At 46.6% G+C, this 25,683-nt stretch overlaps 2 protein-coding genes across 4 annotated transcripts in view; one reads left to right on the forward strand and one right to left on the reverse strand.

Moving 5' to 3' along the window:
- Positions 1-4,578: 4,578 nt before the first annotated feature.
- zgc:114119 (Mediator of RNA polymerase II transcription subunit 30-like) lies at positions 4,579-8,505 on the forward strand. Its single transcript, XM_068575019.1, has 5 exons — positions 4,579-4,756; positions 5,102-5,345; positions 6,397-6,555; positions 6,812-6,901; positions 7,529-8,505. The coding sequence occupies exons 2-5, from the start codon at positions 5,115-5,117 to the stop codon at positions 7,634-7,636; spliced, it is 588 nt and encodes a 195-aa protein (XP_068431120.1). The 5' UTR covers positions 4,579-4,756; positions 5,102-5,114; the 3' UTR covers positions 7,637-8,505.
- The window catches only part of ext1c (exostoses (multiple) 1c), a 66,309-nt gene continuing 48,275 nt past the window's right edge, over positions 7,650-25,683 (reverse strand). For all 3 annotated transcript variants that reach the window (XM_068575018.1, XM_068575016.1, XM_068575017.1), the window contains exons 3-12: positions 19,533-19,626; positions 16,893-17,000; positions 15,154-15,273; positions 13,238-13,370; positions 12,840-12,958; positions 12,639-12,734; positions 12,115-12,201; positions 11,833-11,993; positions 9,766-9,937; positions 7,650-9,659 (exon numbers count right to left, since the gene is read on the reverse strand). In XM_068575018.1, the coding sequence (XP_068431119.1) occupies positions 9,474-9,659; positions 9,766-9,937; positions 11,833-11,993; positions 12,115-12,201; positions 12,639-12,734; positions 12,840-12,958; positions 13,238-13,370; positions 15,154-15,273; positions 16,893-17,000; positions 19,533-19,626 (1,276 nt within the window). In that variant the 3' untranslated portion in view covers positions 7,650-9,473. The remainder of the gene's footprint in view (positions 9,660-9,765; positions 9,938-11,832; positions 11,994-12,114; positions 12,202-12,638; positions 12,735-12,839; positions 12,959-13,237; positions 13,371-15,153; positions 15,274-16,892; positions 17,001-19,532; positions 19,627-25,683) is intronic.

A 25,683-nucleotide genomic window follows, 5' to 3' on the forward strand; every position in this document is an offset into this window, starting at 1 on the left:
CTCCATGCAAATGCCGAGCCCCTGCTGCTCCAGGTGAGTTCATGAGGCGTAAAGACATTACACTTTGCATATTGCTGCAGTTGAGTGCAGAGGCCTGCAGTGCATCTCTGCTCTTGACTCAGTGCCCGCTCACTGCACACTGCACACATCTGCATCCCTCTCTTTGCTGTGATTTCCTCTCCCCTGCAGTCCAGAGACTTGCGCTTTATTGTTGCTGACGGGTTGAATTTAGTTGGTATGGAAACACGGCAACTTGTTCCCTCCAGCAAATAAAAGTGGATAAGGTCGGCCTAAATGATTGAATTTCAAATATTTATAGGAGAGAAAGAGCTATAAATACATGTATAGGTCATAATTACTCAGATGTGGAACAGCTGGGATTAAACAATATGAGTTTTATCAGTTTTCAAACAAAATTGTACAAAAGGTTCATTCAAACCCATCGATTAACCCTCATTTAGATGGAGGTTTTCCATATAGAGTTTGAGCAAATTACAAAAGCAACTATTGTTTCCAAGGTGAAGGGTGATCTTCATTTTCTTTTTTATTCATCATTTTACTCTTTGCAAGACAGATCCTTTGGTCTGAAAAAAAAACCGCGAATCCAAGCAGAAATGGTGTCTCTTTGGACCAAAAAAAAGAAAAAGAAAAACAGCAACGCAGTTTTTCCATTCACCTCTATTTGCCTAGACTTTGGGACTCATTTAAATGAGTCATTACCCTCCGATCAATTTGACTGCGGAGTCATCTGTGCTCCTGTGCTTTGAATCCGGATCAGTGGCCAATGGTGAGAGAAGCTGGACTGTTGGACCAGCTCCATCTCAGCCACCTGAATGCGGACACGCATGCAGATCAACGGGTGCTCGGAGCGTCCCTTACCTCGGCACAGCCCAGCAACATGGAGGCCAAGCACACAGACAGGACGAGCATCCTGGTCTTCTCCATGTCTGCTCTTCAGCGTGGGCTGCAGGGTTGTCCCCACCTGGCTATCTGTCCTTTTATACCTGCCAGCTCTCCGTAACACCGATGCTGATAACAAACATGAGAGAGAACAAACATGCGCTGTACTCTGGATCGTTTCCAACCTGACCTGCAGTATTGAGAGAAAAACAGAGAACGGAAGGGAAATGGGATATTTAAAATTGAATTATGGCAAGAGGAAAAAGGCTTGTGTGCATGAGTCTCACATTGTAATTGTTAGAAAAATTCACTCGATCCCTCGGAGTAAAATCATTAAAACAGGAACATTTATTCGTTGCAAGGAAGGAGCAGAGTCAGAAGTACAAGGTGATGGACAAATTGCATCTCGAAGACTGCTCCAAGATCTCTCAAAGAACCACCTCTTGAATACACATCGTGACCCATTAACAGAAACCCTCATGACGTCTTCGGCCTCAGCGGGAACCTTTCCCCTCGTCCCACAGATCGGTTTGCAAGAAATGGTCATATGATAACAAAGGAACTGCACGTTCTTTCAGACAGAAACATACCGACGGCGCAGTCTCACTGCTATCAGGAGACATGCTGAGTTTGTGTGTAAGATTAAACAGAGACAGTTCAACCAGAAGTCTGAGTATAACAGTGAAACAGTAAATGATTAAACGTGAATACTTTTTTTCTTCCAGCAGTAATTTAATCAAAACTTTCTCAATTTGTCTTTCCTAAAGTTTCACCCCACGCTTATTAATTCCCCAGTGAGATTAAAGCAAGCGAATGAAACGCTGCCAGGAATTTTGACGCCATGGACGTCCCACACAATAAAGACGTGCCATATTACAGGATATGTTACATTACCACGTCTTATCCTTAAGCCTAACTAGCTGTGCTGTTTATTTCTCAGCAGTTATGGATAGTATGTATTCAGTGCCACGCGGCCACAACTTTCTGTTCACGCTCTGATAAAGTTTTGGGTGTTTTCTGTGGAAAAAGTTTGAAACTTTTTATTTTGTATTACTTGTCTTGCTCTGGTGCATTTTTTAGTGTACGCTACCGGCCCAGCACCAAACACAGAGACAGATGAGTCAGGTCAACTATTTTTAGGCAACAGAAGAGGGGGTTTCCCTCCGTTCCACAACTAAAGGGTATGTTTCCGGGTTTTCTCTGATTCCACTTTGCTTACTTTGACCTTTTTTTTCCTCCCCCAATGAACATAATTTGGATTACGGCCCGTCTGATTTCACCTTGCCTGTTTTTGATCTGTTGGAATCACTGGAGCAAGCTGAACGGAAAGTTTCACTCTGACGTTTAGCTTTTGATACCAAGTGGGGAAAGAAAAAAAATAATACTTGAGGCCTCTTATCACGGTGGGAAATACACACACACTTGTGAAAAACAATGTTGGTGTGTCACTCAATATGAGCATGGCAAAAAAAAAAACTATGAATTTTGACATAACATTGGATGGAGTTTCAGCTCAGCTGCGTTTTACTGTTTTTAAAAACCCAACTCATCATCCCATGAAAGTTCAACTTATCTATTTCTAAGGAAAGACCACGGTCGACCCGAAGTTGCAACCCACAAATCCACATGTGGCTTCTTAAAAATGAAACACCCTCCCTTCTGTTCGTCACCACTGTGCAGCCTCAAGGACAGAAGAGGGAAGCTGCACTGGTCCGTTAAAAAGCTTGTTCTGGCCGTTCACACTGCCTTATCAGCTGAGTTATCACCGTGCTGCACACTTCCTGGTATCGGGCCTTTTTAATGCCTCGTTCCGATAAACCCTGGTTACCCTTTGTAAATCAGTGCCGCTGCGTATTTTATTTTGTGACACTACGCTTGTAGAATTGACTCAGAAACCCTCCCCGAAGGCCCCTGTCTTGCTCCGATATCTAACATGTCACGGAGTCCTTTTGTTTTGTGTCGAGTCATGTTTTATTGCCTCGGTAGGTTCATGGAATTCAGCCGCAACGATGAGAGAATTCAACATTGTGGCCTACGGGGAAGGAACCCAACATGTTTTCATCTGGAAATGTTACTCTGTATTTATTTTTTTTACAGTCACTTCATGCGTCAGAAAGGTCAAGCAAAAGTGTGTGATCTTATGTAATTTGTGTACTGATTATCTTGTTATTATTATCATTTTGTTTGCTGATCCCGATGATCAAAGTGAAAATATTCCCTCAGATAATAGAGATGCTGTCTTGATGTTTTTTAACCTGGTTCTTTCCTATAAGCACTTGAGTTTATTTGGATGTTTAATGGTCAAACCAGGCAAAGTATTCGTAATTGTCTTCTGTCAATCCTCATGGCTGCAAAATAAAAACAAACAAACGATAAAACAAACAAAGAAAGAAATAGTCAAATGAAAAGCACGAAACATTTAGAAAGCCATAAAGTGAAGATGGAGCCGTGCCCGGATCCTGATGAACGTGCTGCTTCTGACTGTCTCTTTGACTATCCCTGCTGTTCTTTGTCATCATGGGTTCCTTCAATGCCTGCATTCAAACCAAATCTCCCTCGGGATACTTATAAGGCTCGAGCTGAAGCTCTGCAGTAAACACAAACACGACCATTATGAAAATAATAGCTACACAAACAGACGGAGCAGAATGGAGAGAAGGATCCTCCCAACAGTTCAGAGTCAAAACAGGGTACGGATGACTTACTGCAGGGACACGGAGCAGAGCAGGGGAAAGTTCAATTAGCTTGTATTTTAGCTTTACAGTACATTTTGCATGGATTTATTTCTGTTTCTTTCTTTGTTCTGCTCTTGCCGGTTTCTTTGCACACTGCTCCATTTGATCCATTCGGACTTCGGAGGGAATTGAAAATATATGCAAATACAGATGGAGTTTTGTTTCTGGAAATCCTGCATTTTAAAACCAAACTTAAAAATTGAATCAGATAGTTATACCTGCATGGTCATTTCATTTGCGACGGTGAACAAAGGACCTTTGCAACTATAAGCCACATAAAAAATAATTAAATAATACTTCCTCCATAGTTTGACCCTGTCACAGAAACCTTCAGAAACCACGGGAAAAGTCAGCTGGGCTAATTTAACAAATAAGGGAAGCAGGTCAGTAAAAGAATGCATGATTTTCCATTACCATATTTCACTGGGCTGGCCGGGCTTCAACTTCTTACTCATACGACCTTACGACCTTCATTCAACTCACGTGAGCCTGTTATGATTAATCTTGTTGTTGCCTATTAGTGAGGGTTGGTTTCCTACTTTCTACATTTTGTAATGGGAAACAGAAGTATGTTATCAACCTAAAAGGTTAATTTTGAAATATATTATGCTTATGTGTATTATTAAAGTGATGCATATATGATTCATTGAATTACTGAATGACCCAACAGTGCTGTATTGTAAAGCACAAGTTCAAATTGGCTCCACCTCAAAAAGCAATAGCATTCAAAAATGCTTCTTAAACAGTGAAATCAATCCAATACTACATCATAACAGTAAGGGTTGCTTTATTATTAGATAATAGACCTCGTAGTATGTTTTACCCCGCAGCAGTGCTACTTCTGCTCACGTAAAGAACCTGATTACACAAGTGCATTTACTCAAGAGCTACTCTGTCGCCATCTAGCGGTGGGAAGCGCATCGTCCTGTGACCGGAAGTGACGCGAGGGGAAAACAATAACGCGCACGCGCTCTCTGACTGAACTCAGTGGGACTGTCTCATTAAGTCGTATTCAAATTATTAAATTAGCGAGCGTTATTTTTATATAGTTTTTGCAGTTTTTAGAGCGAGGTGGATATATTTGTGGACGGCGGCGCTTACCCGGAAGGACGTTGTGTTTGGTATGCGGTACTACCAGCTAGTTAGCTCGCGAGCTAGCGGCTAGCTAGCTGTACATAAACGCTGTGTTGTTTAGTCGCTAAGATTAGCTTCTGCATGTGAGCAAAAACGCGGGTTTTCTTGTATGTCTTGAATGCGTTCAGGTGGACAGACGCATTAACTCGACATAGTTTGTTGTACATATCGTGTTTTACGTATAGTAGACAGCGTTAAGTAAAGTTAAGCGCTGTGACTTTTGTCACCTTTTTTTTTTTAATTTTCAAACCGACATTGGCGCGAGTCAAATTCCCCATGCTGCGGTCACACGTGACCGTTTTGTGCTTGTTTGTGCTATTCTTTTCGCCCAGGCAGTGCGTTGGGATGGCGGCTTCATTGCCCCTGAAAGCAGGGATGGCAGGGATGCCCCCTCAGCAGCAGCAGCAGTCCCACCTGCCCAGCAGCGCCGCCTCGGCCGCAGGGCAGCAGCCCATGCCCCCCCAGGGCGCCCTGAGGGAGATCTCCCCGGTGTTCCTCTGTCGGATCGGACAGGAGACAGTCCAGGACATTGTCTCACGCACCATGGAGATCTTTCATATCACAAGAAATACGCAGGTACCCGGACATCCGACCAGGACGGCTGGCTGGGAGTGGATTTCTTTTTCAAATCCAGGAACCTCCAACTGTTTTAATGCGAAATTCAAATGCCCACATTTGAGATATTGGAAGCAATGCATGTGCATTAAATAAGTAATTAAAGTAGCTGTAGATTGATGATGATAAGGATTTTTTTAAAATGCATTTTTCTTTCAAGAGCGTCTCAGCGTGCCACAGGGCCAATGTATAGTAAAACAAATACAAGCATAGTTAAAGCAAACTATAATAAAAAAAATATTTATTTATTTATTTTTACGTGTAAAAAAATAATCCAGTCAGCAGTAATTGTTTTAACTTCCCCTTTTCTTCAGATCAGCGTGTCAGAATAAAAGCATTTAGTGCTTTCCAGCTAACCAAAGAAATCCTGTTACAAAACAGTCTCGCAGATACTGTGAGAAAACGTCAGTCCATAGGGTACTGTGTATAAAAAGTGGAGTAATTAAGTGCTACCATCTGGTCCTGACTGCCTCTTGTCAGCTGTGCGTGGATGTTAACTGACTAGCTGTTTTTTCTTCTTCTCGCTGACAGGGTTGCTCTGTTGTCTGTCAGTCTGCATTTGTCCCTTCCCTCCTTTCTGGCGTATCTGCTTGGCATGCTTGTCAGCATCTGTCTTATTCATCCTTCCGTCTCCACCTGATCTGTGTCTCTAATTATCTCTCACTGTGAGTCTCGGTGTATCACTCACCTCCTCCAGCTTGTCCTTAACCATTAAACTGAGCAGTTTTTATTTTTTACCCACATTGAAAACTCTCAGAGTGAAGCAGCCCCGTCAGGATCGCGGACTCAAATATTGTGTTGGGATGCATTTCACACTGGGTTGACGCTTAATACAATTTTAAAAAAGCAAGGCGAGGGGGCGTTCATGAACGTGTCCAACAGTACCAGCGTCCTATTAAACACAAAATTGAGAACAAAAATGAAACGATCGTCTTCTGATATCTGCACATTAAACTGCTGTCCCAAAACCGCTCTAGCTGACGAGAAAACGCTTGTGTGCCTTTTGGCGTAGCTTCCCAACGGCGTGACCCAGGGCCAGGCGTTGTACCAGGACCGCTTCGGGAAGCTCCAGGAACACCTACGGCAGCTCGCCCTGCTGTTCCGAAAGCTCCGGCTCCTGTACGAACGCTGTGTGGAGATGACCTCTGACCTGCAGGAGGAGCCATCAGAGGTCAGTAAGGGAGCAATCGATTTCTGCTAGGATATTAGTTGAAAATATTGAGCTTCTTATTCAACTTTTTTGGAAATACATGATACATATTGCTTGAAACCACACTGAAAGTGATTTAATCTCTCTGTGCTTTCAATAAGGCCTTGATTTAAATGCGTTTGCAAAACTGTCAATGTTTCCTTTGGCACTTGTCCAACTGTTTTTAGTTTTAACAGGAGGGGTAAAACAACTTTTTGCATGTGCTGTGCCTCCTCAGCTTCTGCCGTATGTTGGAGAGGAGCTTGTTAATGTCAAAGTGGAGTCCTGCAGCGCTGTTGTCAACCAGGAGAGACAAGAGGTTCTAGAGGTGTGTTCCTGTTTCCTTTTTGTCACAAGCATTAGTCACCACAGTGCTGTTGTCATATTCCAGTTGTTATCCTGCAGCAACCCACACACTAATACATGAAATACTCGCTAAGTATATCCAGATTGGTGGCATGTGCCTCGTATTGCCAGATGTTGAAGTGATACGCGGTAAAAGTCCAGCGCCGCTGCAGCTGGTGAGCTTCCCTGCTTTGGAGGAACACCGAGTGAGACCAAACTATTTACCTTTTAAAGTCCCCTCCTGGTGCCACTAGATGGCAGCAGTGAGACGGGCCGACCATGGCGGTGTGGGTGAAATGCAGGAACCGTGTCATGTGCAGCATAATTACATTTCAAATCAGGGTTGTTTTTTGTAAACATGGGATTAGTGGGATGAATTTATCAGGCAGGTTTGGAAATTGCGGAACACTGGAAAAGTTTGCCACTGTAATCTTTAAAAAAAAATCCTGCAAAACCGATCTTAAATAAAACTCAGGTATCGATATCATTTAGTGAGCAAACTAACCAGATCTGCGTATGAGTGTAACGACGGTCAACCTGAAAGTTTCCATTCATGTGCCACGAGGAGTTTGACTGACGGGTGACATGTGTCCCTCTGGTTCGCCCGCAGAAGGTGCGCCAGAAGAACCAGGAGATGAAGGTTCTGATGGATCAGATGAGGAACCTGCTGTGGGACGTCAACTCCATGCTGACACTCAGGAAGTGCTCGTCCCGCTAGATCCACACTTTTTTTTTGTGAGAGAGAGAGATCCATTCCTCCACAGATGTACGGACTACATGGAAGCAAAGACTAATTGAAATGAATGGGAATTTGTGTTTGGATTTGGATGATGGGACCTTGAGGTGAACCTCCTTTGTGTTGGCGCATCATCACTGAGACTCACAACTCACAGAACTTCTGCCGTTTATTTTTGTATATTGAAGTTGTTGGCAGGGGGGAAAACTATTAAGATAGGATTATACTTGATGAGCAACCTGACACTTCAACTCCAGGTATCTTTCAGGCAGCTGACAACCCAGCTCATCGTTTGACAAGCGCTCCACAACTGTGATTGTGTCACTGTGTTTATTCTCACATTACGGACTCTAGTTTTTCTACAGTTGAAATAATGAGTTGAAACCTATTTTGCCTCGAGGGTGAACAAAACAAAAGTTTACTTTTAGTTTCCATTAATGCCGTATTCATGGCGTTTTCACCCGCCCCGGGTGCTGACTTGACACCAGACAGACTTGACTTCACTACAGGTAATTCTACCATAAAGCACAGAAGCTGAGCTGAAGACTTTGCTTCGAATATGAACAATCTCCCGTATTATGTTCTGTCAGTTGTAAAGCATTCAGACGTGCCCATTGGCAGCTATGTCTCTCAGGTGCTTTGTACATAAGAGTGTGTGCGCGTGCGTGTTTGTGCACGTGCTTAATGAGATAAGCTTCCCGAGTGCCAGACGGCACACCTGTTTACCCTGAAGGGGTTGAGACTTCCTTGCCTGTGAATATATTTTTGTAAACTGTGGGACGAAGTGTCGTCCCCGCTGGGGTGATTTTCAGTTTTGTATGAAATAAAACAAAACGTTTTGAACATTTTAAGTCCCGCCTCAGCAGCAAAGCCGGCACCAGCTCTGACTTTGCGGTTGTCGATTCAATTCCAGCCTCCTCGGGCCGACGCGGGAATGCACGATTGTGCGTCATTTCCACCAAAACGTAATGATGTAGGTTTTTTTAATTTACTTTTGTGTTCATCAGTCTTCACAGCGGCGCGTCGGTGTAGCGCTCCCACGCGTCGAGGCAATCAAAAGCGACTACTGTGGCAAGTTTGATGGTTTCCTCAGTGAGGAAGTGCAAAAGTGGTCCAAATATTACTAAGTCAACCTATGCTTTCTGCTTTTTCCAAGGAAAATGCCAGATAGTCTCATCCAACATGTGTGATGAGTAATCTTGCTTCTTCATCCCCGCTGACAATGTTTGCAGAGTGCCAAGTGAGAGGGGGAAAAAAGAAACTGAAACTTGATACAGCGTCATGCCAGAGAGTTTGCGTTTTATAAATCTTTTTTGTATTTTTTATTATTATTAATTTGACAGTTAGCCTTTTGATGTGAAATGATCTGTTTTCATGGCAACAGTCCCTGCACAGTAATTGAAGGAGCGCACGGCACCGGCACCGGTCCCTCCCAGCATGAATAAGACTGCCATTTCCTTCTCATTGTCACGGCAATAGCAGACGTTCACACGCACACACGGTTCTCTCTTTCCTTTTTGTTTTTGTTGCTGTCCAATTAAGATCGTCTTTTCTGAGTAAGAGGCCCACTCAAAGCCCCCTACATTTCTCTCCTTGTCTTCCCGGACTCGTGGAGGATTGGTGGGAGGAGATCCTTCGAAGTTTCCGTCAGACTTAAATAGGCCCCCTTTCTCTTCACATTTCTCTGCATATCGTCCAGAACAGTCCACCAGGGTCTGTCTAATGATTGTACTTTGTCCACGTCCCAGATTGTCTCTGAGTGCCCCACCAAGCCCGTCCACCTCCGATTGGTAGACCAGACCGGTACCGCCCGTCGTCTCTACGCCCTCTCCAGGTCCTTGTACTTCTTGCGGAGGACCGACACTTGGTCTTTGAAGAGCACGGGGTCCAGGCGAAACTGAGAGTGGACCAGAGGCATGTAGCCAAACCAGCCGGCGAAGGCGTTGACGCACTCCTGCCGCTGGTTGAAGTGCTCCGGGTTGGCCCACGGGACGCTCTTGGTGCCCTGCGAGGCGGAACAAGACACCGTCATTCATCAGCCGGCGACAGCGCCTGACATTTGAGCCCGGCGAGCGGCCGCGGACCGTGAAAACACAAAGCGGCGGGCCTACCTGCGGACTGGGCAGCTCCTTGTACTGCTTCCTTTGAGCCACTTTGATCGGCGGCAGGTGAGTCACAGCCGAGACCAGGAAGTTCATGAGGATGTCCTCGCAGTTGGAGGTGCGATCCACCAGCGTGCGCAGAGACTGGGGCAGGTAGTGGGAGAACAGGTAGTGGTAGTACCTGTGGGATAGGGTCGAACGTGTTACACAGGCATTAATACTGTTATTCAAATAAATATAAATATATAACAGGTGGATAGAACGTCTGTGTAGTAGTCTTGATGAGAGCAAACGGGTTCGGGCACTTTAGAGATAAAGAGGGCGTTCCAAGAGAACAAATTCATATTTATAGATACAAAATAGAAATTGAAATAATTCTCATAATACACAAGTATAATTATAAGTCAATTTGTAAAGCTTCTGAACAGCCACACAGGTGTTTTCAGCTTATTCTGGCTGATTAGCCCTCTGCTCAAGGTTGAAGGTGAGCCCAGGATTTGATTGGGAGTTCATGAGGTCACACATCTTCCTCTGCCAATAGGAGGGATGAAGGTGTGACTTGTCCCGCCCCTCTACAGGTTCAAGAGAGCTAATCAGCCAGAAAACACCTGTGCGGTTGTCCAGAGTCTCCTCCTGACCTCTTCTGTTCGACAACAGGAGGAGAAGACCACCGGACGAAGGGAAAAGCAGGAACTCGCACCGCTTTTCTTATGGATCCCATAATAATATTAAGTTGACTTACTGTTTTATAAGACTCCATGATTCCTACAGTGTTGCCGGAGGTCAGTTCAGCTCAAATCAATACGCATGTCCTCAGTTTGTGTCACATTTGGTGTTAAAAATGCTTCTTGGCATCAATAAAAAAAAAAAATCAATATATTGTTACCTCAATTACTCGCTGCCCTCTTATTCATCGTGCTGGAATATATTATTCCAGCCGGTGTGAAAAACCTCGTGTTCAGTCTCACTATCAGTCTCTAATTCTAATTTTAGCCTTTTGTATTCGCACCCACATCACGGTTAATCCCTTTTTTTAAATTTTTTTTTTTACATAGGCACATCGACTAAACGCTTAAAATAAAAACATGGCAGCGAGTAAAGAGGCGATGTCGTTTGTCACCGGTGGAGGCCGGGGAACCAGCACCTGTACGTCGGCAGTGGCGGCGTGATGTATGTTGATGATATGTATCTGGGACAAGTTAACCCGTTTTCACCGCCACTGGGATCAGATATTAATAGAGCACAACAGACTCAACCCCTGTGGTACGATGTGTACGCTCTCCATTCCTTTGAGAGGAAAGAAGGAGTTCCTATTTACAGCTACTCCTTTCATACGTCACTGTCTCTTTAAAAAAATATGTTTGGATTGAGCCAAGAAGCTACAATCCCTTTTTATGTCATTAGCAAATGATTCTGGGAAGTTGCTGCCTTTTCACTTCTTGGATTGTGTCATATTTAATGTCTTTTTTTAATTTTATATTACATTTTTTTGATAAGCAGCCCCCTTTGTGACAAAGGCAGCACTTTACCAACACAACAAACAGTGAGTAATTAGATAGTTTGTGCTTTAAATACTCAGTCGAGGGTTTGAACTGTGCTGAGCGAGTGTGAGGTTTAAAATGCAGATTTCACAGAAAACTGTCGACAAGATGACCAACGTGGCATCAGCTGTTTTAAAGTGGAATAATTATATCCATATTGTCCGCCGGCTCGCATATTTTCTTTTCTCGAATTTATCAAACTGCTTGAAGTAATTCAGCCTCTGCTTTTTCCTTTTCCTCTCTGGCTCAGCCATACGTATAATTATCCTCCTCGAGACGGTTCCTCTCTGTTTCATGGTCCCCCTTTTTATTTAGTTTTTCACGTTCAGGTTTCATATCGTTATTCCGGCTGCATGCAGTTCATAAAGCTTGTTTTTTTACCCCCCTGTTGTTGATCTCTGCAAAGGCGATATCTTCTGAACTCGGTTGCATAACCGATGTGCACATTATGCAACTGTACATACACGATTCCCCTTTGACTTTTCCCTCGAGGGGGACCGTCATGTGACGGGCTGCTGCAGTCCGCCTGGCTCACCTGTGGTAGAAAGCGGCTCCCGTCAGGACGATGGAGTAGTCGTTGGTCCATTTGGAGGTGTACCCCCAGGCGTGCTTCAGGTGATCCCAGAAGTGGCTCCTGGGAGGGTAGCCCACGATCCGCTCGGGGAAGCTCCGCCACACCAAGAAGGCGAAGTTCACCTGCAAATACAGGCATGGAGCGCTGACATGTCGGTGCCACTCTTTATCAGGGATATTGATTTTTTTTTTGTGTATATGTGTGTGCCGTCCCGCTGTGTTTATTACACACACGCACACACACCTCACTGGTCAGCAGGACCGTGTCCTCGTCCAAACTCAGCACCGCTTCTGTCTCGATGGCAACGTGAGGTAGGAACCGGCTGGTGGTCTGAGAGCAGAAAGACAGGAAGTGAGTCGTAGTTCGGGCACTGGGGGGGGGGGGGGGGGGGGGATGTCTGGCCTGCGCTCGCGGAGACGATACTGGCGAGTGAGCGAGAGATGATCGTGTTACAGTGAATCATGTTGAGTGACTGCGACGAGTGAAACGCTATCGATTTTTCCTTGGGAACCAAAAAAGATAAATAAAAGAGAGAGGGAGAGAAGAAATGTCGGCGGTGAGTGACATTTATGAAACCCGACGCCGCACGGATCGGCGGACATGTCGGACATGCCTGGATAGTAACAACTAAAAAAAACAAAAGCGGAGACAAATGGAAGGAGGAGGACCAGAGAGATGGAGTAGCGGAGATAGAGATGCGTAAACGGAGCGAGACGGCTGACAGTCTGTCACGCCGTCACTCAGACGGGCGTCGGAGCGACTCTCACCTTCCTCCTGCCGTCTGTCACCGTGAGGGGGACGGGCATGGGCGGCCATTTGCTCCGGCTGGGTGGCGGCTTCTCGCTGTTCCAGAGAATGATGATCTGGAGATAGACACGTCAGACCGATCAGAAATGGCTGCCGATGAGACTCCGCTTCCTTTTTTAATTTGTATTTTATCTGCGGCTACATCGTGGTTGGTGATTTACCTGCGAGCAGTACTTTGACTTGGAGACCACCTGCAGCAGCTTCATGATTGGCTGCGACTGGGAGACCAACGGGGAAATGGCGTGGATGACTGCAGTGAACTCCTGGCCTGGACTGACCCCTGAGGAAGGTCACAGAAACACAGTGGAAGTTTGGAATAGTTATATAAATGCATCAGGCCATCAAGGATCATCAAATCAATTTAAAGCTGCTATATGTCTGAGGGGAGGGAGCTCCGCAGCTCGAGGGAAATAAATATTTCTCCTTGATTATGCTTTGCCGGTTGAGTGTTGATTGCTCGACTCCACCGCCGCCGACATAAAGGCCTCGTCAACATCCTCCGAGTGCAATCAAGCCTTGCGTGTTGTGCAGAGTCGTTTATAATGAAGAACTCGTTTACCTAATCCCAGGTAATAGAAAGGGAAATGCGTGAGGTGGGTGGAGTACTCCGGCAGGACCAGCAGACCTCCTGGCAGGGAGTTCCACATGTACTTGTTCCTGGATATGTGCGAGAACACGCGGTCCTTAATGATCTGTGGAGGAGGAGAAAGAAAAGAGAGAGAACTAAAACGGGATGAGGGCTGCAACGCGAGGCGCGGAGAGAACAGTTAAGTGGCTGCTATGCTCATCTAGAATAAGCCTGCGCTATTATTATATTTCTTCTCTCCCCTCTAAGCCGCTGGATGAGAGTCTCGGAGTCTCCGCTGCAATTTTTCAGACCTGACACACTTGTGTTTTGCACATTACAGCAATCCCGACTGATGCGTTTCCCATTGTGCGCCAACAGGAGGAGTCCACATCCGCTCCGAAGCCCCTACGCCTCACTGACCTCGGGCTGACTGCACAGCTGTCTCCCATGGGGGGAGAGGTTCCCCTCCGCACGCTGAATGTATATAAGCAGCTTATCGCCAACCTCCAGAGCCTCTCCTTTTTTCTTTTTTTTTATTATCTCTGGCATAAATCCCCCCGCAGCAAATGCATTAGGGGGCTGCCAGACCTGCCTTGACAAACATCAGAGTGCAAAGCCGTCCGCTCACTGTGCGATTTCTTCAGATGTCAGAAGAGGAGGGGAGAGGGGGGAGGGGGGAGTTAAAGTCTGTTGTTTCTCCCAAAGTTTTTTCGTTCTTTCCGCGTGCTAAAATCGACACGGGGTAGTGTGCGCCAGAGATATGAGGGGCCTGTAATTTCTTTTCATGCGTCGGCGAAAAAAAACAACCCCTTGGGCTAACCTTCAAACGACATTCTCTCAGCTGGAGCAAACTACCTTCCTTTTTTTTTTATTTATGTTTCTTCTCGGGCTGGTTCAAAGGCAGGAGGGTGAAACAAAAAGACGGACGGAGAAAAGGCGCATGTACGAGCAAGACTGCAAGCGAGAGCTGTGAAGTCGTCCCACTCCACCCCACCCCCACGACTCTTTTTCAAAGATAAAACTTCTTCTCTGAACCCGACCCTGCGGTGATTTCTCACGGTCTGATAGGAGCTACCGGTGAGGCAGGTTGAGGCCGATAGTCGTACGCTGTAATGATATATCATTTCTATGTATTAGGGGGTTTTCTCCAAGACTTCAGGCGGGATCGCGCGTGGCCCGCTTTGAAAATGTTTCCGCGGTAAAAAAAAAAAGAAGAGAAAAGAGCAGAGACGGAGAGCAGTGGGCCGACCCCGTAATCATGCTGACAGGAGGCTGGTTTGATTCAGATGTGAGAGGCCGTTCTGGAGGACCGGTGGCCGCAACTACGACTAAAAAACGAGGGAGTCTTGTGTTATTTCAGTGAGATTTGATATCAGACTGATATTACATGAGTTTATGTCTCGCTGTTTGTTGATGCTTCAGTCCTCAGATGACAGATGTCATGTAGCTGTTGGAAAAGTCCAGATTTCTCCATTTTGGAATCGGCACATTTTTTGTTATTTTTTTTTTTTAAAATTCTGACTAAAATGTGCAACATGCCTGTCCTGTTGGTGCATGATGGGGGTTGTCTCTATGTTCCCAGAGGTAAACCAACACTGTGAGAGATGGGTGAGGGCTCCATTTGCAATACAAATGAAGGGAGTTTCGAACGCAGTTTGAATGGTAAATATCTGCTCGGCCACCGCGGAGGCTGTCGATGCTCTTGCACGCAATTTTCGAGATCGTAGGTTTAAAAAAAAAAAAAAGCCAGGGGTGAGAAATTGCACAGTGTAGCGGAAAAATAAATTAGCTCTGGCTAGCGCGTCACCGGCTCCGGTAGCTGCCAGCCACATATTTCACACAAACGGTCTTTCACAAAACTCTCTGGCGTATTGCGAGGGAGCGGCGGGGGTCTTTACGCCGCTCACCTCCAGTGTGGTGAGGACGATCTTGTCCACAGAGGAAAAGTAGGCTTCCCACAGCATCTGGGTCCTCTGTCTGAGGGCCAGGACTCTCTCATTCCCTACGGCTCGCACTGTGGACGGCACCTGAAACACAAAAGATTAGACGAGTAAAACATCCAGATAGTGTGGGGGGAAAGAAAAGAAAAGCAATTAAAAAGAGTTAACGAAGAAAATAAAAACACAAAGCGCTTGACTTTGTCCGTCTCTTAAAATAGACTAGAAAAGAGATAAAGGAAATGGCATTCAAGTGATCAAAAGTGTGGAAAACCACATCGGGTGGTTGCTTAATCTGGCCTGATTTTTAAAAAACACACACATTTGACACAGAGCTAATTTGGAGGTCTGTTGTTCAGATAATCAGTAGAAGTGGTGAAGACCACATTGGGTAGTGTTGAAGTGAATCACTAAAATTGATTTAATCACTTAGAGCTAAGCCTCGCGGCTCAATCAAAGTGGAAGAAAGCCACGTTTGAACTGAGGAAAAAGTGGAAGCGGTTGACTCCTTTAAACCCTTTTTTGTCTTCACAGCGAACTCATTTTGTAATGAGCGCGAGTTAAATGAGCCGGGAGGCCAACGAATCTCTGCTCCCCTCTCTCTCTCTCTCTTTCATTTATTTAAATCTCTGCTATTTCTAACCTCTGTCTGTCTTTGTGTACTGTACCTCTTCTTCCTCTGCATTGCACTACCTTGCTACCTTTCACTTTCTTTCAGCAAAGAACATCTGAATGACGGCTCCACCGGAGCGCCGTGCTCAATGTCAGCCCTCACTCAGCCTCTCCTGCAGAAAGAACTCAATAGAAACTACGCTACTTGACCTTCGATCATCAATACATCAGAAAAATAATTCTTCTTTTGTGCAAGTGTGCAGGAATGCCACCGATGAGGTCGCCGCATTCAGATTCAGCCCACCTCTGGCCCACCTCTGGCTTAAGTTGAAGCCGTCTCCCTTTCCTCTGAGCTCTCGGAGTCTTGTTCCATCATTAGCTGAATGCCAATCCATGTCCTCTACTGGGGCTGAGGAGACGCCATGTGCTCGGCGTGTGGAGGAGAGATAAAGGTTGTGGCCGAGGGCGCATTGTGTTTTCATTTGTGAGCGCGTGAGAAGAGACACGGAGGATGTGCGAGGAGTGCTTTTGAACTGAAACTGGATTAACGCCTCTGCGGGTGTTTTAATCTCAAAGGGCTCCGACCTGCTTGATACAGGTAATGGAGACGCCTCAGAGCCATCTCCCAATCAGCAGCTCTGTTCTTGTGGTTTCCTCTCAACATGGCCATCCACGACAGCAACAGCTGGAAGAAATGTCCACCTTTGAGGGATTTTAACAAAGTTACGTGTTCCCGATGCCCTTTTTTTTTTTGTCGCCCTGTTGAATTAACCTAGATTATGTGCCTCTATCTATATGCACTGGATTATGATGGAAAATAATGACCTTGGCTCTGCAGACAATATACTCCAAGTGGGGATCATTATCTTTGTCAAATCTAATTTTGAGTGTAAAATCTGATTTTGACTTGGAATAATTTGATAAAACTTTCAACAACAACAAAAAAAACCAAACAGCCCAACATTCAAGCGCTGCCTCGTAGGTCACGAGCACGCTGGGGCCATCGGATAACCCTGAAGGTGAAGCCAGCCATCAGGGTGTCCTAGTTGTGCGTCTGTGTGTGTGTGTCGTTGTGTACCTTTCTGTGCGTTTTTTACCTGTAGCAGTAACCTCTCATCTCCCTCGATGACCGCCTGGTTCCACTGAATGACGTCGGAGAACGGCAGCTCCCAACCGTTACTCAGCAGCACCGGGATGCACGCCGCCTGGACACACACACAAACACACACACACTTTAGCGATTCTTGGACAGAAACTTTGACACCAACTGATGATACACTTACAAAGTCTTTATATGCATGTGATCAGCTGCAGTCTGACTGGGTTCCTCCGTTGCCGCCAGCTCTTCCTTGGCAGTAAACAACATAACAAGACATACTACAGCTGACTGAATATAAAGTAATCTGAATGAGTTCAGCCACAGCTGCTTGGCACTGCAAGGCTAAGCACACAATATGATCCATAATAGCCGTGTGTGTGTGTGTGTGTGTGTAAATGTATGTGCAGCTGAGTGTGTGTGTGTGCGCCTGTGTGAGACCCCTACAGGGTAACAGTAAGTAATAATACTTCCTATCTCTCCTTTCCCAGGAAGCCCCAGAGGTTTGTTTCACGCAAACACACAGATGTGGCTGACAGGGCCGACGCTTTGTGTACTAATTAGGTACAACCTCTGAGGGGACGCATGCAGGGAAGTAGCCCAACTGATAGAGAAAAGAGAGGGATGTGAGGAGAACGAGAAGGAAGCGGTTGATACGTGGAGGCATCATGCTTTATTAAACAGATTTTTGATGTTGCCTCATCCGCTCCTTCTGACAGGTTTTTGATGTTGTTCCACTTTTTTTTTTTTTTTTTTTCGCTCTCCCTGTACTCCCCTCCTCACCCTCCTCCTCCTCACCCATTTCTCTCCTCCCATCCTGCTCTCTTCCTCTGTGTATGTGGTCTGGAGTGTCGATGGGTCTGGGTGTTATTTTGCACCCACTAACACACTTCTTTTTTTTCTTTTTTTTTTCTAATTAAACCACGAGAGAACAGCGGCAGTAGCCGAAATTGGCGGAGATCAAACGCTCTCTCTGGCCCACCGGGGGGCTCCCGCACTACTGCATTTCATCCCAGAATAAACCTGCTGAAGGACACTCCAACAAATAGGAGGACTTGCGTGTGTGTATGTAAGTGTCGGGATGAGCCGCGGGTTAAAACCAGGTCGCAGACTCCCAGAGCGATAATCCAAGGCCTCAAAAATTGAAATGCAGCCCGAGGCTCGCCTGAGTTCCCCCCCCTCACCTCCTCCAGGAGGTGAGGCTCTCTGGGGGTGAGTTTCAAACACCTCAAGCCCTCCCTGCCTCGAGCGAGGCTAACATTAAAGTCTGTGTGCTGTGCAGTTGCTTTTGGTTTGTTTGCTTGTTTGCATTGGGAAAGAGAGAAAGAGGGTTTGAGTAAATGTGTGTGTGTGTTGAAAAGCTGGCAGCAAGTTTACGACCACACTGGGGTCGGTAACTGGCTCGGCTGGCAACGAAATGACAAAAAAAACCAACAAAAAATACACACAACTCAAGAGGAAAATTCATTAAAAGGGCCTCGAATTTAAAACGAGAGGGAACGGCAGGGGAGGAAAAGACGAGGAGAGGACGAGTGAAGAAGACAAGAGGAGAAAGGGACCATGACTGCTGCCAAGTGGGTTGTGCGTGTGTGTGTGTGTGTGTGTGTGTGTATGTATATGTGTGTGTTCATTTGTCCATTCAGCAGACATCGGCGGTGGGGCAGGCTGCCACTCCTATGGATGCTTCCGGACTATTCATACACACACAACCACTCACACACACACACACAACCACTCACACACACAACCACTCACACACACACACACACACACACACACACACACACACACACACAGAGCAGTGCGGCCAGGGAACATTGTAGCAGCCAGGGTTCAGTGTTGGGCTGATCTAAAAACAGCTTCCTGCGCTGGTGTGCGGCGTCCACTTGGGTGGCAGAGAGAGAAAACACACACCGAGCGCTTTAAACTGCTCGCTCGCTCCGCCGCCTCGGCGGTTCCTGCATTGTTTGTGTACGCGCACATTTCACCGATGCACTCGAATGATCGCGTGAGTGTGTTTTTTTTGTGTGTGTTAATGGACCCATTTTAGTTTAAAAGGCCTAGCAAATAAATGAGCAAATAAAGCCTTTACGGTTGGATCTGCACTCAACGCAACACAATGGACCGGTGGGGGAGGGGAGGAAGAAAGAAAGAAAGAAAAAAAAGAAAACACTTGCAGATGTGACCATTAAGGTGTCAGTAACCAAAAGAGCACATCAACCTCGGCCCCGGGACGTAAACAGTCTGCATCCTGGTGCACTTCCTTGTGTAGCGGCCTGTGCTCGAGCTGCAGCTCGACTGAAGGCGACGGTTCCTTTGGGGAAAGTGTTCATTTGTTCTCTGTCGACAGCGTCGTCCAGACGGAGGGAACCGCCGCCGCTCACGTTGTTCTGCTGATCGCTGCGTTGGCGTGTCGGCACCGAGAGACTTCCGCTGTTTGTTTACGCTCGAGAGGAGGAAAAAAAAACCCCTCGCCCCAAACCCTCTGACAGTGTTGCGTAACATCAGTGGTGGCGTGCAACTTCAAGCCCCTGAAGACTCGTGTGAAGGATGTCGTCGGTGAAAGCGGTGAGCAGCAGAGGAATGCAGGTCTGCAGCCCGATCACGGGGTGGACTTCTGAAAAACTACTGTATATTTTACCTGTAGAGACTCCAGGAAGCGAAAGGAGCCCAGGCGTCGGCCTCGAGGCACCAAGCAGAAGGTGGAGTTGTGGAGGAGCTCCTGGTAATCAAACCTGAAAGAGAAAAAGAGAGAAACATTTCAATACACAAATCTGTTTATTATGTTTATTTTTATGAAAAGCATTACAGGGGGCAGGTAAAGCTCAAGATGCATCTTTAAAGCTCTAATGAGTCCAACGATTCAAGAGCATAGTCATATGTACGCATACTTGCATGAAAATACGTGCTGGAAAGTGTTGGATTTGACTGTAAATATAGAGTTATGTCTCTGAATATGCGTTGTTTGTGTTCACACAGAAGCCAAGATGCTTATCCTCGTATCCTCTGTTGGGCTAAACTGTGAGTTAAAACAGTTTTCTGGGACAATGGAGACTCATCCATTCAGTAAATTATAGTAAAACAGATTATAGAATATAGTAAAACCAATATAAATGGACCCTGATCTGTCCACTGATAGGCCAACGATCAATACGTCAATGTGTGCGTGGCGGCACCGGGCGGGGAAGCGCCGCCCCCGAACTGCTGAAAGAACTAAACGCCGGCAAACCGACCTGATAAATACGCTGCCAGTGAGGTGGAGCACGCCTCCTGATGAATGACATTCAACATCTGTCACGCAGAAAACCAAAACAGGACTTTTGTGGCTTTCTGCATTTCCAATATTTAGTCATAAATCAAATAAAGTCCTCTCTCTCTTTCTCTGCTGACACGTTGGCTCCACTACAGATCGCTACTGTATGCTGGAAAAACACATATCCATCACTAAATATGCTCTAATCTCTGTTTTCTCGCTATTGCGTCGTGCCGCAGACGAGGAGGCCACTCCTCCCGCTGTCTGCTTGCCGCGCGTCACCCGGGGCGAGCGCCGCATGCGCCGCATGTGCTCGTGTTTCAAACCCGCCGCTGTGTGAAAAAGGAAGCCGAAATGGAAAAACCTCGGCCGTCATCAATGCTCGCATTCATCCGCCAAGTGGAAACGGCGGCGGATGAAGGCCGGCCGGGCGGGCGGGCGGCGGACTCGGGTGGCGCAGATGGCCTCCTGGTAGAAGAGATGCTCAGTGTGCAGTAAACAGATGGGGGGAAACAAACAGGCTCTTATGGGAGAGCTCACTGTGCTCCTCTTCGTCTCATTACTACCTCCTCCTCCTCCTCCTCCTCCTAGAGCCCCCGCTCCTTCCTCTTCTGCATCCAGCTCTCTGCTTGTTTATTTTGCAGAAGGGACGTCAGTGTAAAACATGCCCGCATGAATCTTCTCGCTCGCTTTAGTCCTGTTTTCTTTTCTTTCTTTTTTTAAAACCCTCCATGAGTGACGAGACGCGGGCCTCTTTTTTACTTTTTTTTTTATTGATTTTTTTTTTTTTTGGCTCCCCGGATGAGAAAATTGTGGAGATTTCATTGCCGATGTTGGCATCAATTAACTCGGCTCCACACTCCTCCCTGGACATCAAGGACACCTGAATGGATGTCACTGTGTATTCAATATGAATGTGTCAAAGTGGACACACGCATATACACACACACACACACACACACACACACACACGCAGGTTTACTGAAAGGCAGGCCTTGTTTGGGGTTCGTTACGCTTCCTCCACTTGTTGATAGAGCTTTGCCACGGCAACACACACACACACACACACACACGTGTGTGGGGGCGTGTGATGGATCTGTGTGCATCCTGCAGCGGTGATGTACATTTCAAAGCGAAAGCAGCAGTCACGACCGTTTTAGGGGCTTTACACAACGTACCGCTGGTTCTGAGCTCAGGATTTAGGTAAAGCTATTCATTTAGCTATGCATGAGTAAATGGATTGCTTGATTGCATCTGAAAAAGGATGTACAACTCCTCTGTGTATTCATGCATCTGGGCCAAGGGAGTAAATAACCCAGCGTGTGTGTGTGTGTGTGCATTGCATTCAAAAGAAAGTGTGTTTTAATCTCCTGGAGTAACTACATTCTGTTTGGCGTGTTGACGTAAGAATTCATTCACATTGGAGTGGTTATGTGTGTATGGGAGGGGCTAAAGAAGAAGAAACTCTCAAATTCATTCTTTTATAGTCACTGACATTATAAAGTTATGCATTTGCCGGAAAAACAGAGGGATTCTCTGACATTTAACGGCTGATTTATGGGAAATAAATTGGTTGTTTTTGGTCCAGGAACCACATCAGTAATCAGTTTCCTGGATCAGTCATTTGTGTAATTATTAATATTTATTTAACGTCCATACAATAACACGGAGCGAGCGCCACCGCTGACGCAGACATGCACCTTCATCTCCTCGATGTCGCGCTTCTCTCTTCGGGAATATTCCAGCAATGTTTTCCTCCTGTAAACTCGCTCGGTAATTACTGTTGTTTGACCTACATCGGCCCGACCGCGCCGTCGCTGTGTTGTATGTGTGTGTGTGTGTGCGTGTGTTGGAATGAAGTATCTTTGTGCGACAATAGGGCCTCGTGCACGTCGCCACTGGGCCGCTGATTCTGACCCACTTCTCTCTCTCTCTCTCTCTCTCTGTCTCTCTCTCTCTCCCATCCTTCTGTGTGGGTCCTTGCGTGCACATTTGCGTGAGTTTGACGATGCATAACTAGGAGCGCGCTTGTGCATAAAGTAGTGTGTGTGTGTGTGTGTGTGTGTGTGTGTGTTTGTGTGTGTGTGTGGGTCTGTCTAGCCGACCAGTCTGCCGGCTGCTGTTCTTTAATAAGGGAATGTACTTAAATGCAGCGAGTGAATCACTTTAACAGCACTTTGTTTCCAACAACAGACGACCAAAACTGCTGTGTCTCCTTCACCCCCCCCCCCCCCAAGCCCCTCCTCCCTCTGTCCCTCCTCCATCCATCCCTCCTCCCTCCATCCCTCTATTCTTGTTTTCCATTGATTATGCAGGTGTGTGTGTGTGTTGCTGTGGTGTCACATAGATTCCCCCATTGCGGTGCATGATTTAGTGTGTGCGTGTCCTGGATTGTGACACAAAGCCACATGTCTGCGTGGTGGCTGTGCGTCGGGGCGCACGAGAGCAGCGGCTCGCCCACATTAGGAAATTAATTAGCGACTGTTTTGATTTGCCATTTTTAAGCCGTTTTCCAAAAAAAGGAAAACCCTAATCTGCATGTCGGTCGCTTCTGAGTTTGTGAAAGTGTCCTTATTCTGTTTACGGCAAATGTAAATATAGAACTGATTCTAAAGATGTGATCTCGGGCTCTGGGATTATAATTTTGGGTAAACAGCCTTTTTTTTTTTAAATGAATATTTGGCACATTACACACGCGCAACATCGGAGCATGTGCATGAGCAGATAAGTGAGTCAGTGTGTCTTTGGTGGGGGGGTATGGCTCGTAGGTAAACCCAGCTAAATAACAGTGACTCACCGTGTGTTCGTGTGTGTGTGTGTGTGTGTGTGTGTGTCATTTCCTATTGTGCCTGGTGAGGATGCACCGCACTAGACTCCCTGCAGGTTAATGTGGGAAAGCATGCACACGGTATTATGTGCTGTAATGTAAATGCAAAACTTCATATTGTTCCTCATGAATCCTGCGCGCTCGGCGTTTTTCATGGATGTTGTCCCTCATGGTGCTCGCTGTGTGTGGATGTGGATTACATTAGATTAGATTACAAACCAGATACACTCGTAGATTATTGTGCTGTATTTCGACCGGTAATCTAAATCTACAACGATATGACGAGCGCCAAATCCTTACATTGAGAGCCGCTTTAATCAATTGTGTGATATGAACAGATGAAGTGAGTGCATGTGAAATGAACCCGGCTCCACTCTGCCGAGCTTCTGTTTGTGGGGTTTTTTTTGGCATCTTGAAGCTAATTGTTTTGCTTTTACAGCCCGCAACTTTAACAAGCACAATGTTGGCAAAGCTGCTGGATCGTTTAGCGGCTGAAGCGCCGCGGGCCGCGTTCACAACGCTCCTCAGTCACAGAACAACCAGGGACGCATCTCGAGGAAGAGTCTGAGAATGATGACGTCGGCTAAGAATGTCCCCTTAAAGTTGAGATAAGTTCCTGGTAAAAGTTGATCACAAGGCACCTTTACTCTGAGAAGAGCTGGAGGGAGGAGGGAGGAGAGAGAGGAAGAAGGAGCGGAGAGGGAGGAGGAAGGAGAGATGAGAGAGTAGGGAGGAGAGAGGAAAGAGGAAAAGTGAAGGGAGGAAAGAGGAGAGGGGGAAGAGGAGGTAGGAGAAAGGAAGGAGGAGAGAGGAAGGAGGGCATAGGAGGAACTAGAGAGGAAAGAGGAAAAGAGAAGGGAGGAAAGAGGAGGAAAGAGGTAAGGGAGGAAGGAGGAGGGAGAAGGAAGGAGGTCTTTTAAGAGTTTCTCAAGCAGACGAGAACAAAAACGGTGAAAAGACAAAGAGGAAGAATATTCTCCAAAGCCTGAGCGAGCGAGCGAGTCGATGAGCCGCTGCAGATTAGATCATGCAGGGATAATGAGATGCACTCGCTGATTATATAGTAGGCCTATGGCTTATGCATTTAACAGATCGTTACATAAAATACTATTCATAATTACTGCATGGCTGACTGGAGACAATCGATGTCACAGCGTCTGTGGGGTCAACCGGCTCCTCGCTGAGGGAAACGCTTCGGTTCGTTGCCGCTCCTCCGAGTTGCCCGTAAAGAAGTTTCCTAAACCACTTGGAACCCAGTCGGAGGAGTTCTCCGCATGCTTTCTGAATACAGCCCCTGATATTTTCCCCCAGGAGATGGCAGGAGACAACACAAATAAAGCCCAGAGATTAAAAAGAGTGAACGCCGGACTTGCGATTCATCGGGTGGACACAGACGGGACGCCGGCTGAATGCTAACGCGGCGCCGCCGCCGCCTCTCGATGTGGAAATAAGCAACCGTTTTGCTGACACGGTCACCATATCAAATGCGCCACCGCAGGGTTTGCCTCCGAGGGGCCCGAACAGAAACAAAATAGAAATATATTAGGCCGTTTTGGAGCCGGACAAAACGGCCGGATTGATGTATGAACGGGGCCGTTCTTCACGCCGACGCGAGCTCAATCTGCAGCGACGGCTTTTGTCGCTAGGCGTGTTGTTTATGAGTGCATTTTCATCTCGTTGCCTTGCTCTTGATTGCACGTCGCGAGTGTTTGTGATGAAAGGGCCCTGATTGTGCGTACACCTTCTTTCTTCACAAGTCAGCGCCGCCTCCCCCACATATGGTTAAATATTAAAACATCCAATATGGCGGCAATCTGGCTCACAGCTGATTGTGTCGGGACAACACAGATCGGATGTCTCCATATTGCGATCCTTTTTTTTCTTTGTATTTATGTCTCTGATAACCACAGTCTCTCATACAGAGACATAAATAGAGAGAGAGTTTCTCTCTCACACACACACACACACACACACACACCCTTCGCAGCAGGCTCCCTCTCTCCCTCTGTCTCCGTGTCAAGGCTTTTGGGCTCAGTGGGATAGCGCTATCATCAAAGCTGTGTTTATGACGGCACCATTCTGAGCCACCGACTGCTCGTGTGTGTGTCTGTGTGTGTTTTGTAACGTCTGATCAGCAAATCTACCTCTCCTCGACCCCCATCGTCTCCCAAAGCCTCCTCTCTCCCTCGTGCACCCGTCAGCTTCTCCCTGAATCGTCTCTCCGTTCCGTTTCTTCTCGCCCTCCATTTTTTTCCCCCTGACAGTACGTGCGATTCCTCTTTTATTCATTCGTTACCGTAAACAAAATTCGCTCCGTGATTCCTTCATTCCTTTCGGTCTTATCCCGTGATGTGCACTCATTCCTCATGTATACTAAACACACCGACTATTCAATGGATATTGACTGAGGGGAAGCAGGGGAGCGGAGGGATGGAGGGATGAAGGGGTGGAGGGATGTACGGGTGGACGGGTGGAGGGAGTAGGAGGCTCGAGCTCCTTGATCGACAGCAGCTTCTGGTCAGTTGATCTCCGCTCTGCTTCCTGTAAAGGTTAGGTGTCAACAGGGTGTGCGTGCCTGTGTGTGTGTGTGTGTGTGTGTGTGTGCTTGACCAAGGTTATGGATTAGCCGCCACAGCGCTAACGGGCCACTGTCAATTCTTCTCATTCTCTTGTACACCTCATCGAGCACAACGGAAGCAACGGTAATGTCCA

This window comes from Clinocottus analis, unplaced genomic scaffold, assembly GCF_023055335.1.
Source record: "Clinocottus analis isolate CAN_PGR_092001 unplaced genomic scaffold, fCliAna1.0.p SCAF_14, whole genome shotgun sequence".
NCBI classification, from domain to species: domain Eukaryota; kingdom Metazoa; phylum Chordata; class Actinopteri; order Perciformes; family Cottidae; genus Clinocottus; species Clinocottus analis.

Excerpts from the sequence above, each read along its gene's own strand:
- zgc:114119 (XM_068575019.1), top strand. The coding sequence starts at position 5,115 with ATGGCGGCTTCATTGCCCCTGAAAGCAGGGATGGCAGGGATGCCCCCT. Across the intron at positions 6,556-6,811 it reads TGCAGGAGGAGCCATCAGAG|CTTCTGCCGTATGTTGGAGA; the intron begins GTCAGTAAGGGA and ends GTGCCTCCTCAG. Across the intron at positions 6,902-7,528 it reads AGAGACAAGAGGTTCTAGAG|AAGGTGCGCCAGAAGAACCA; the intron begins GTGTGTTCCTGT and ends GTTCGCCCGCAG.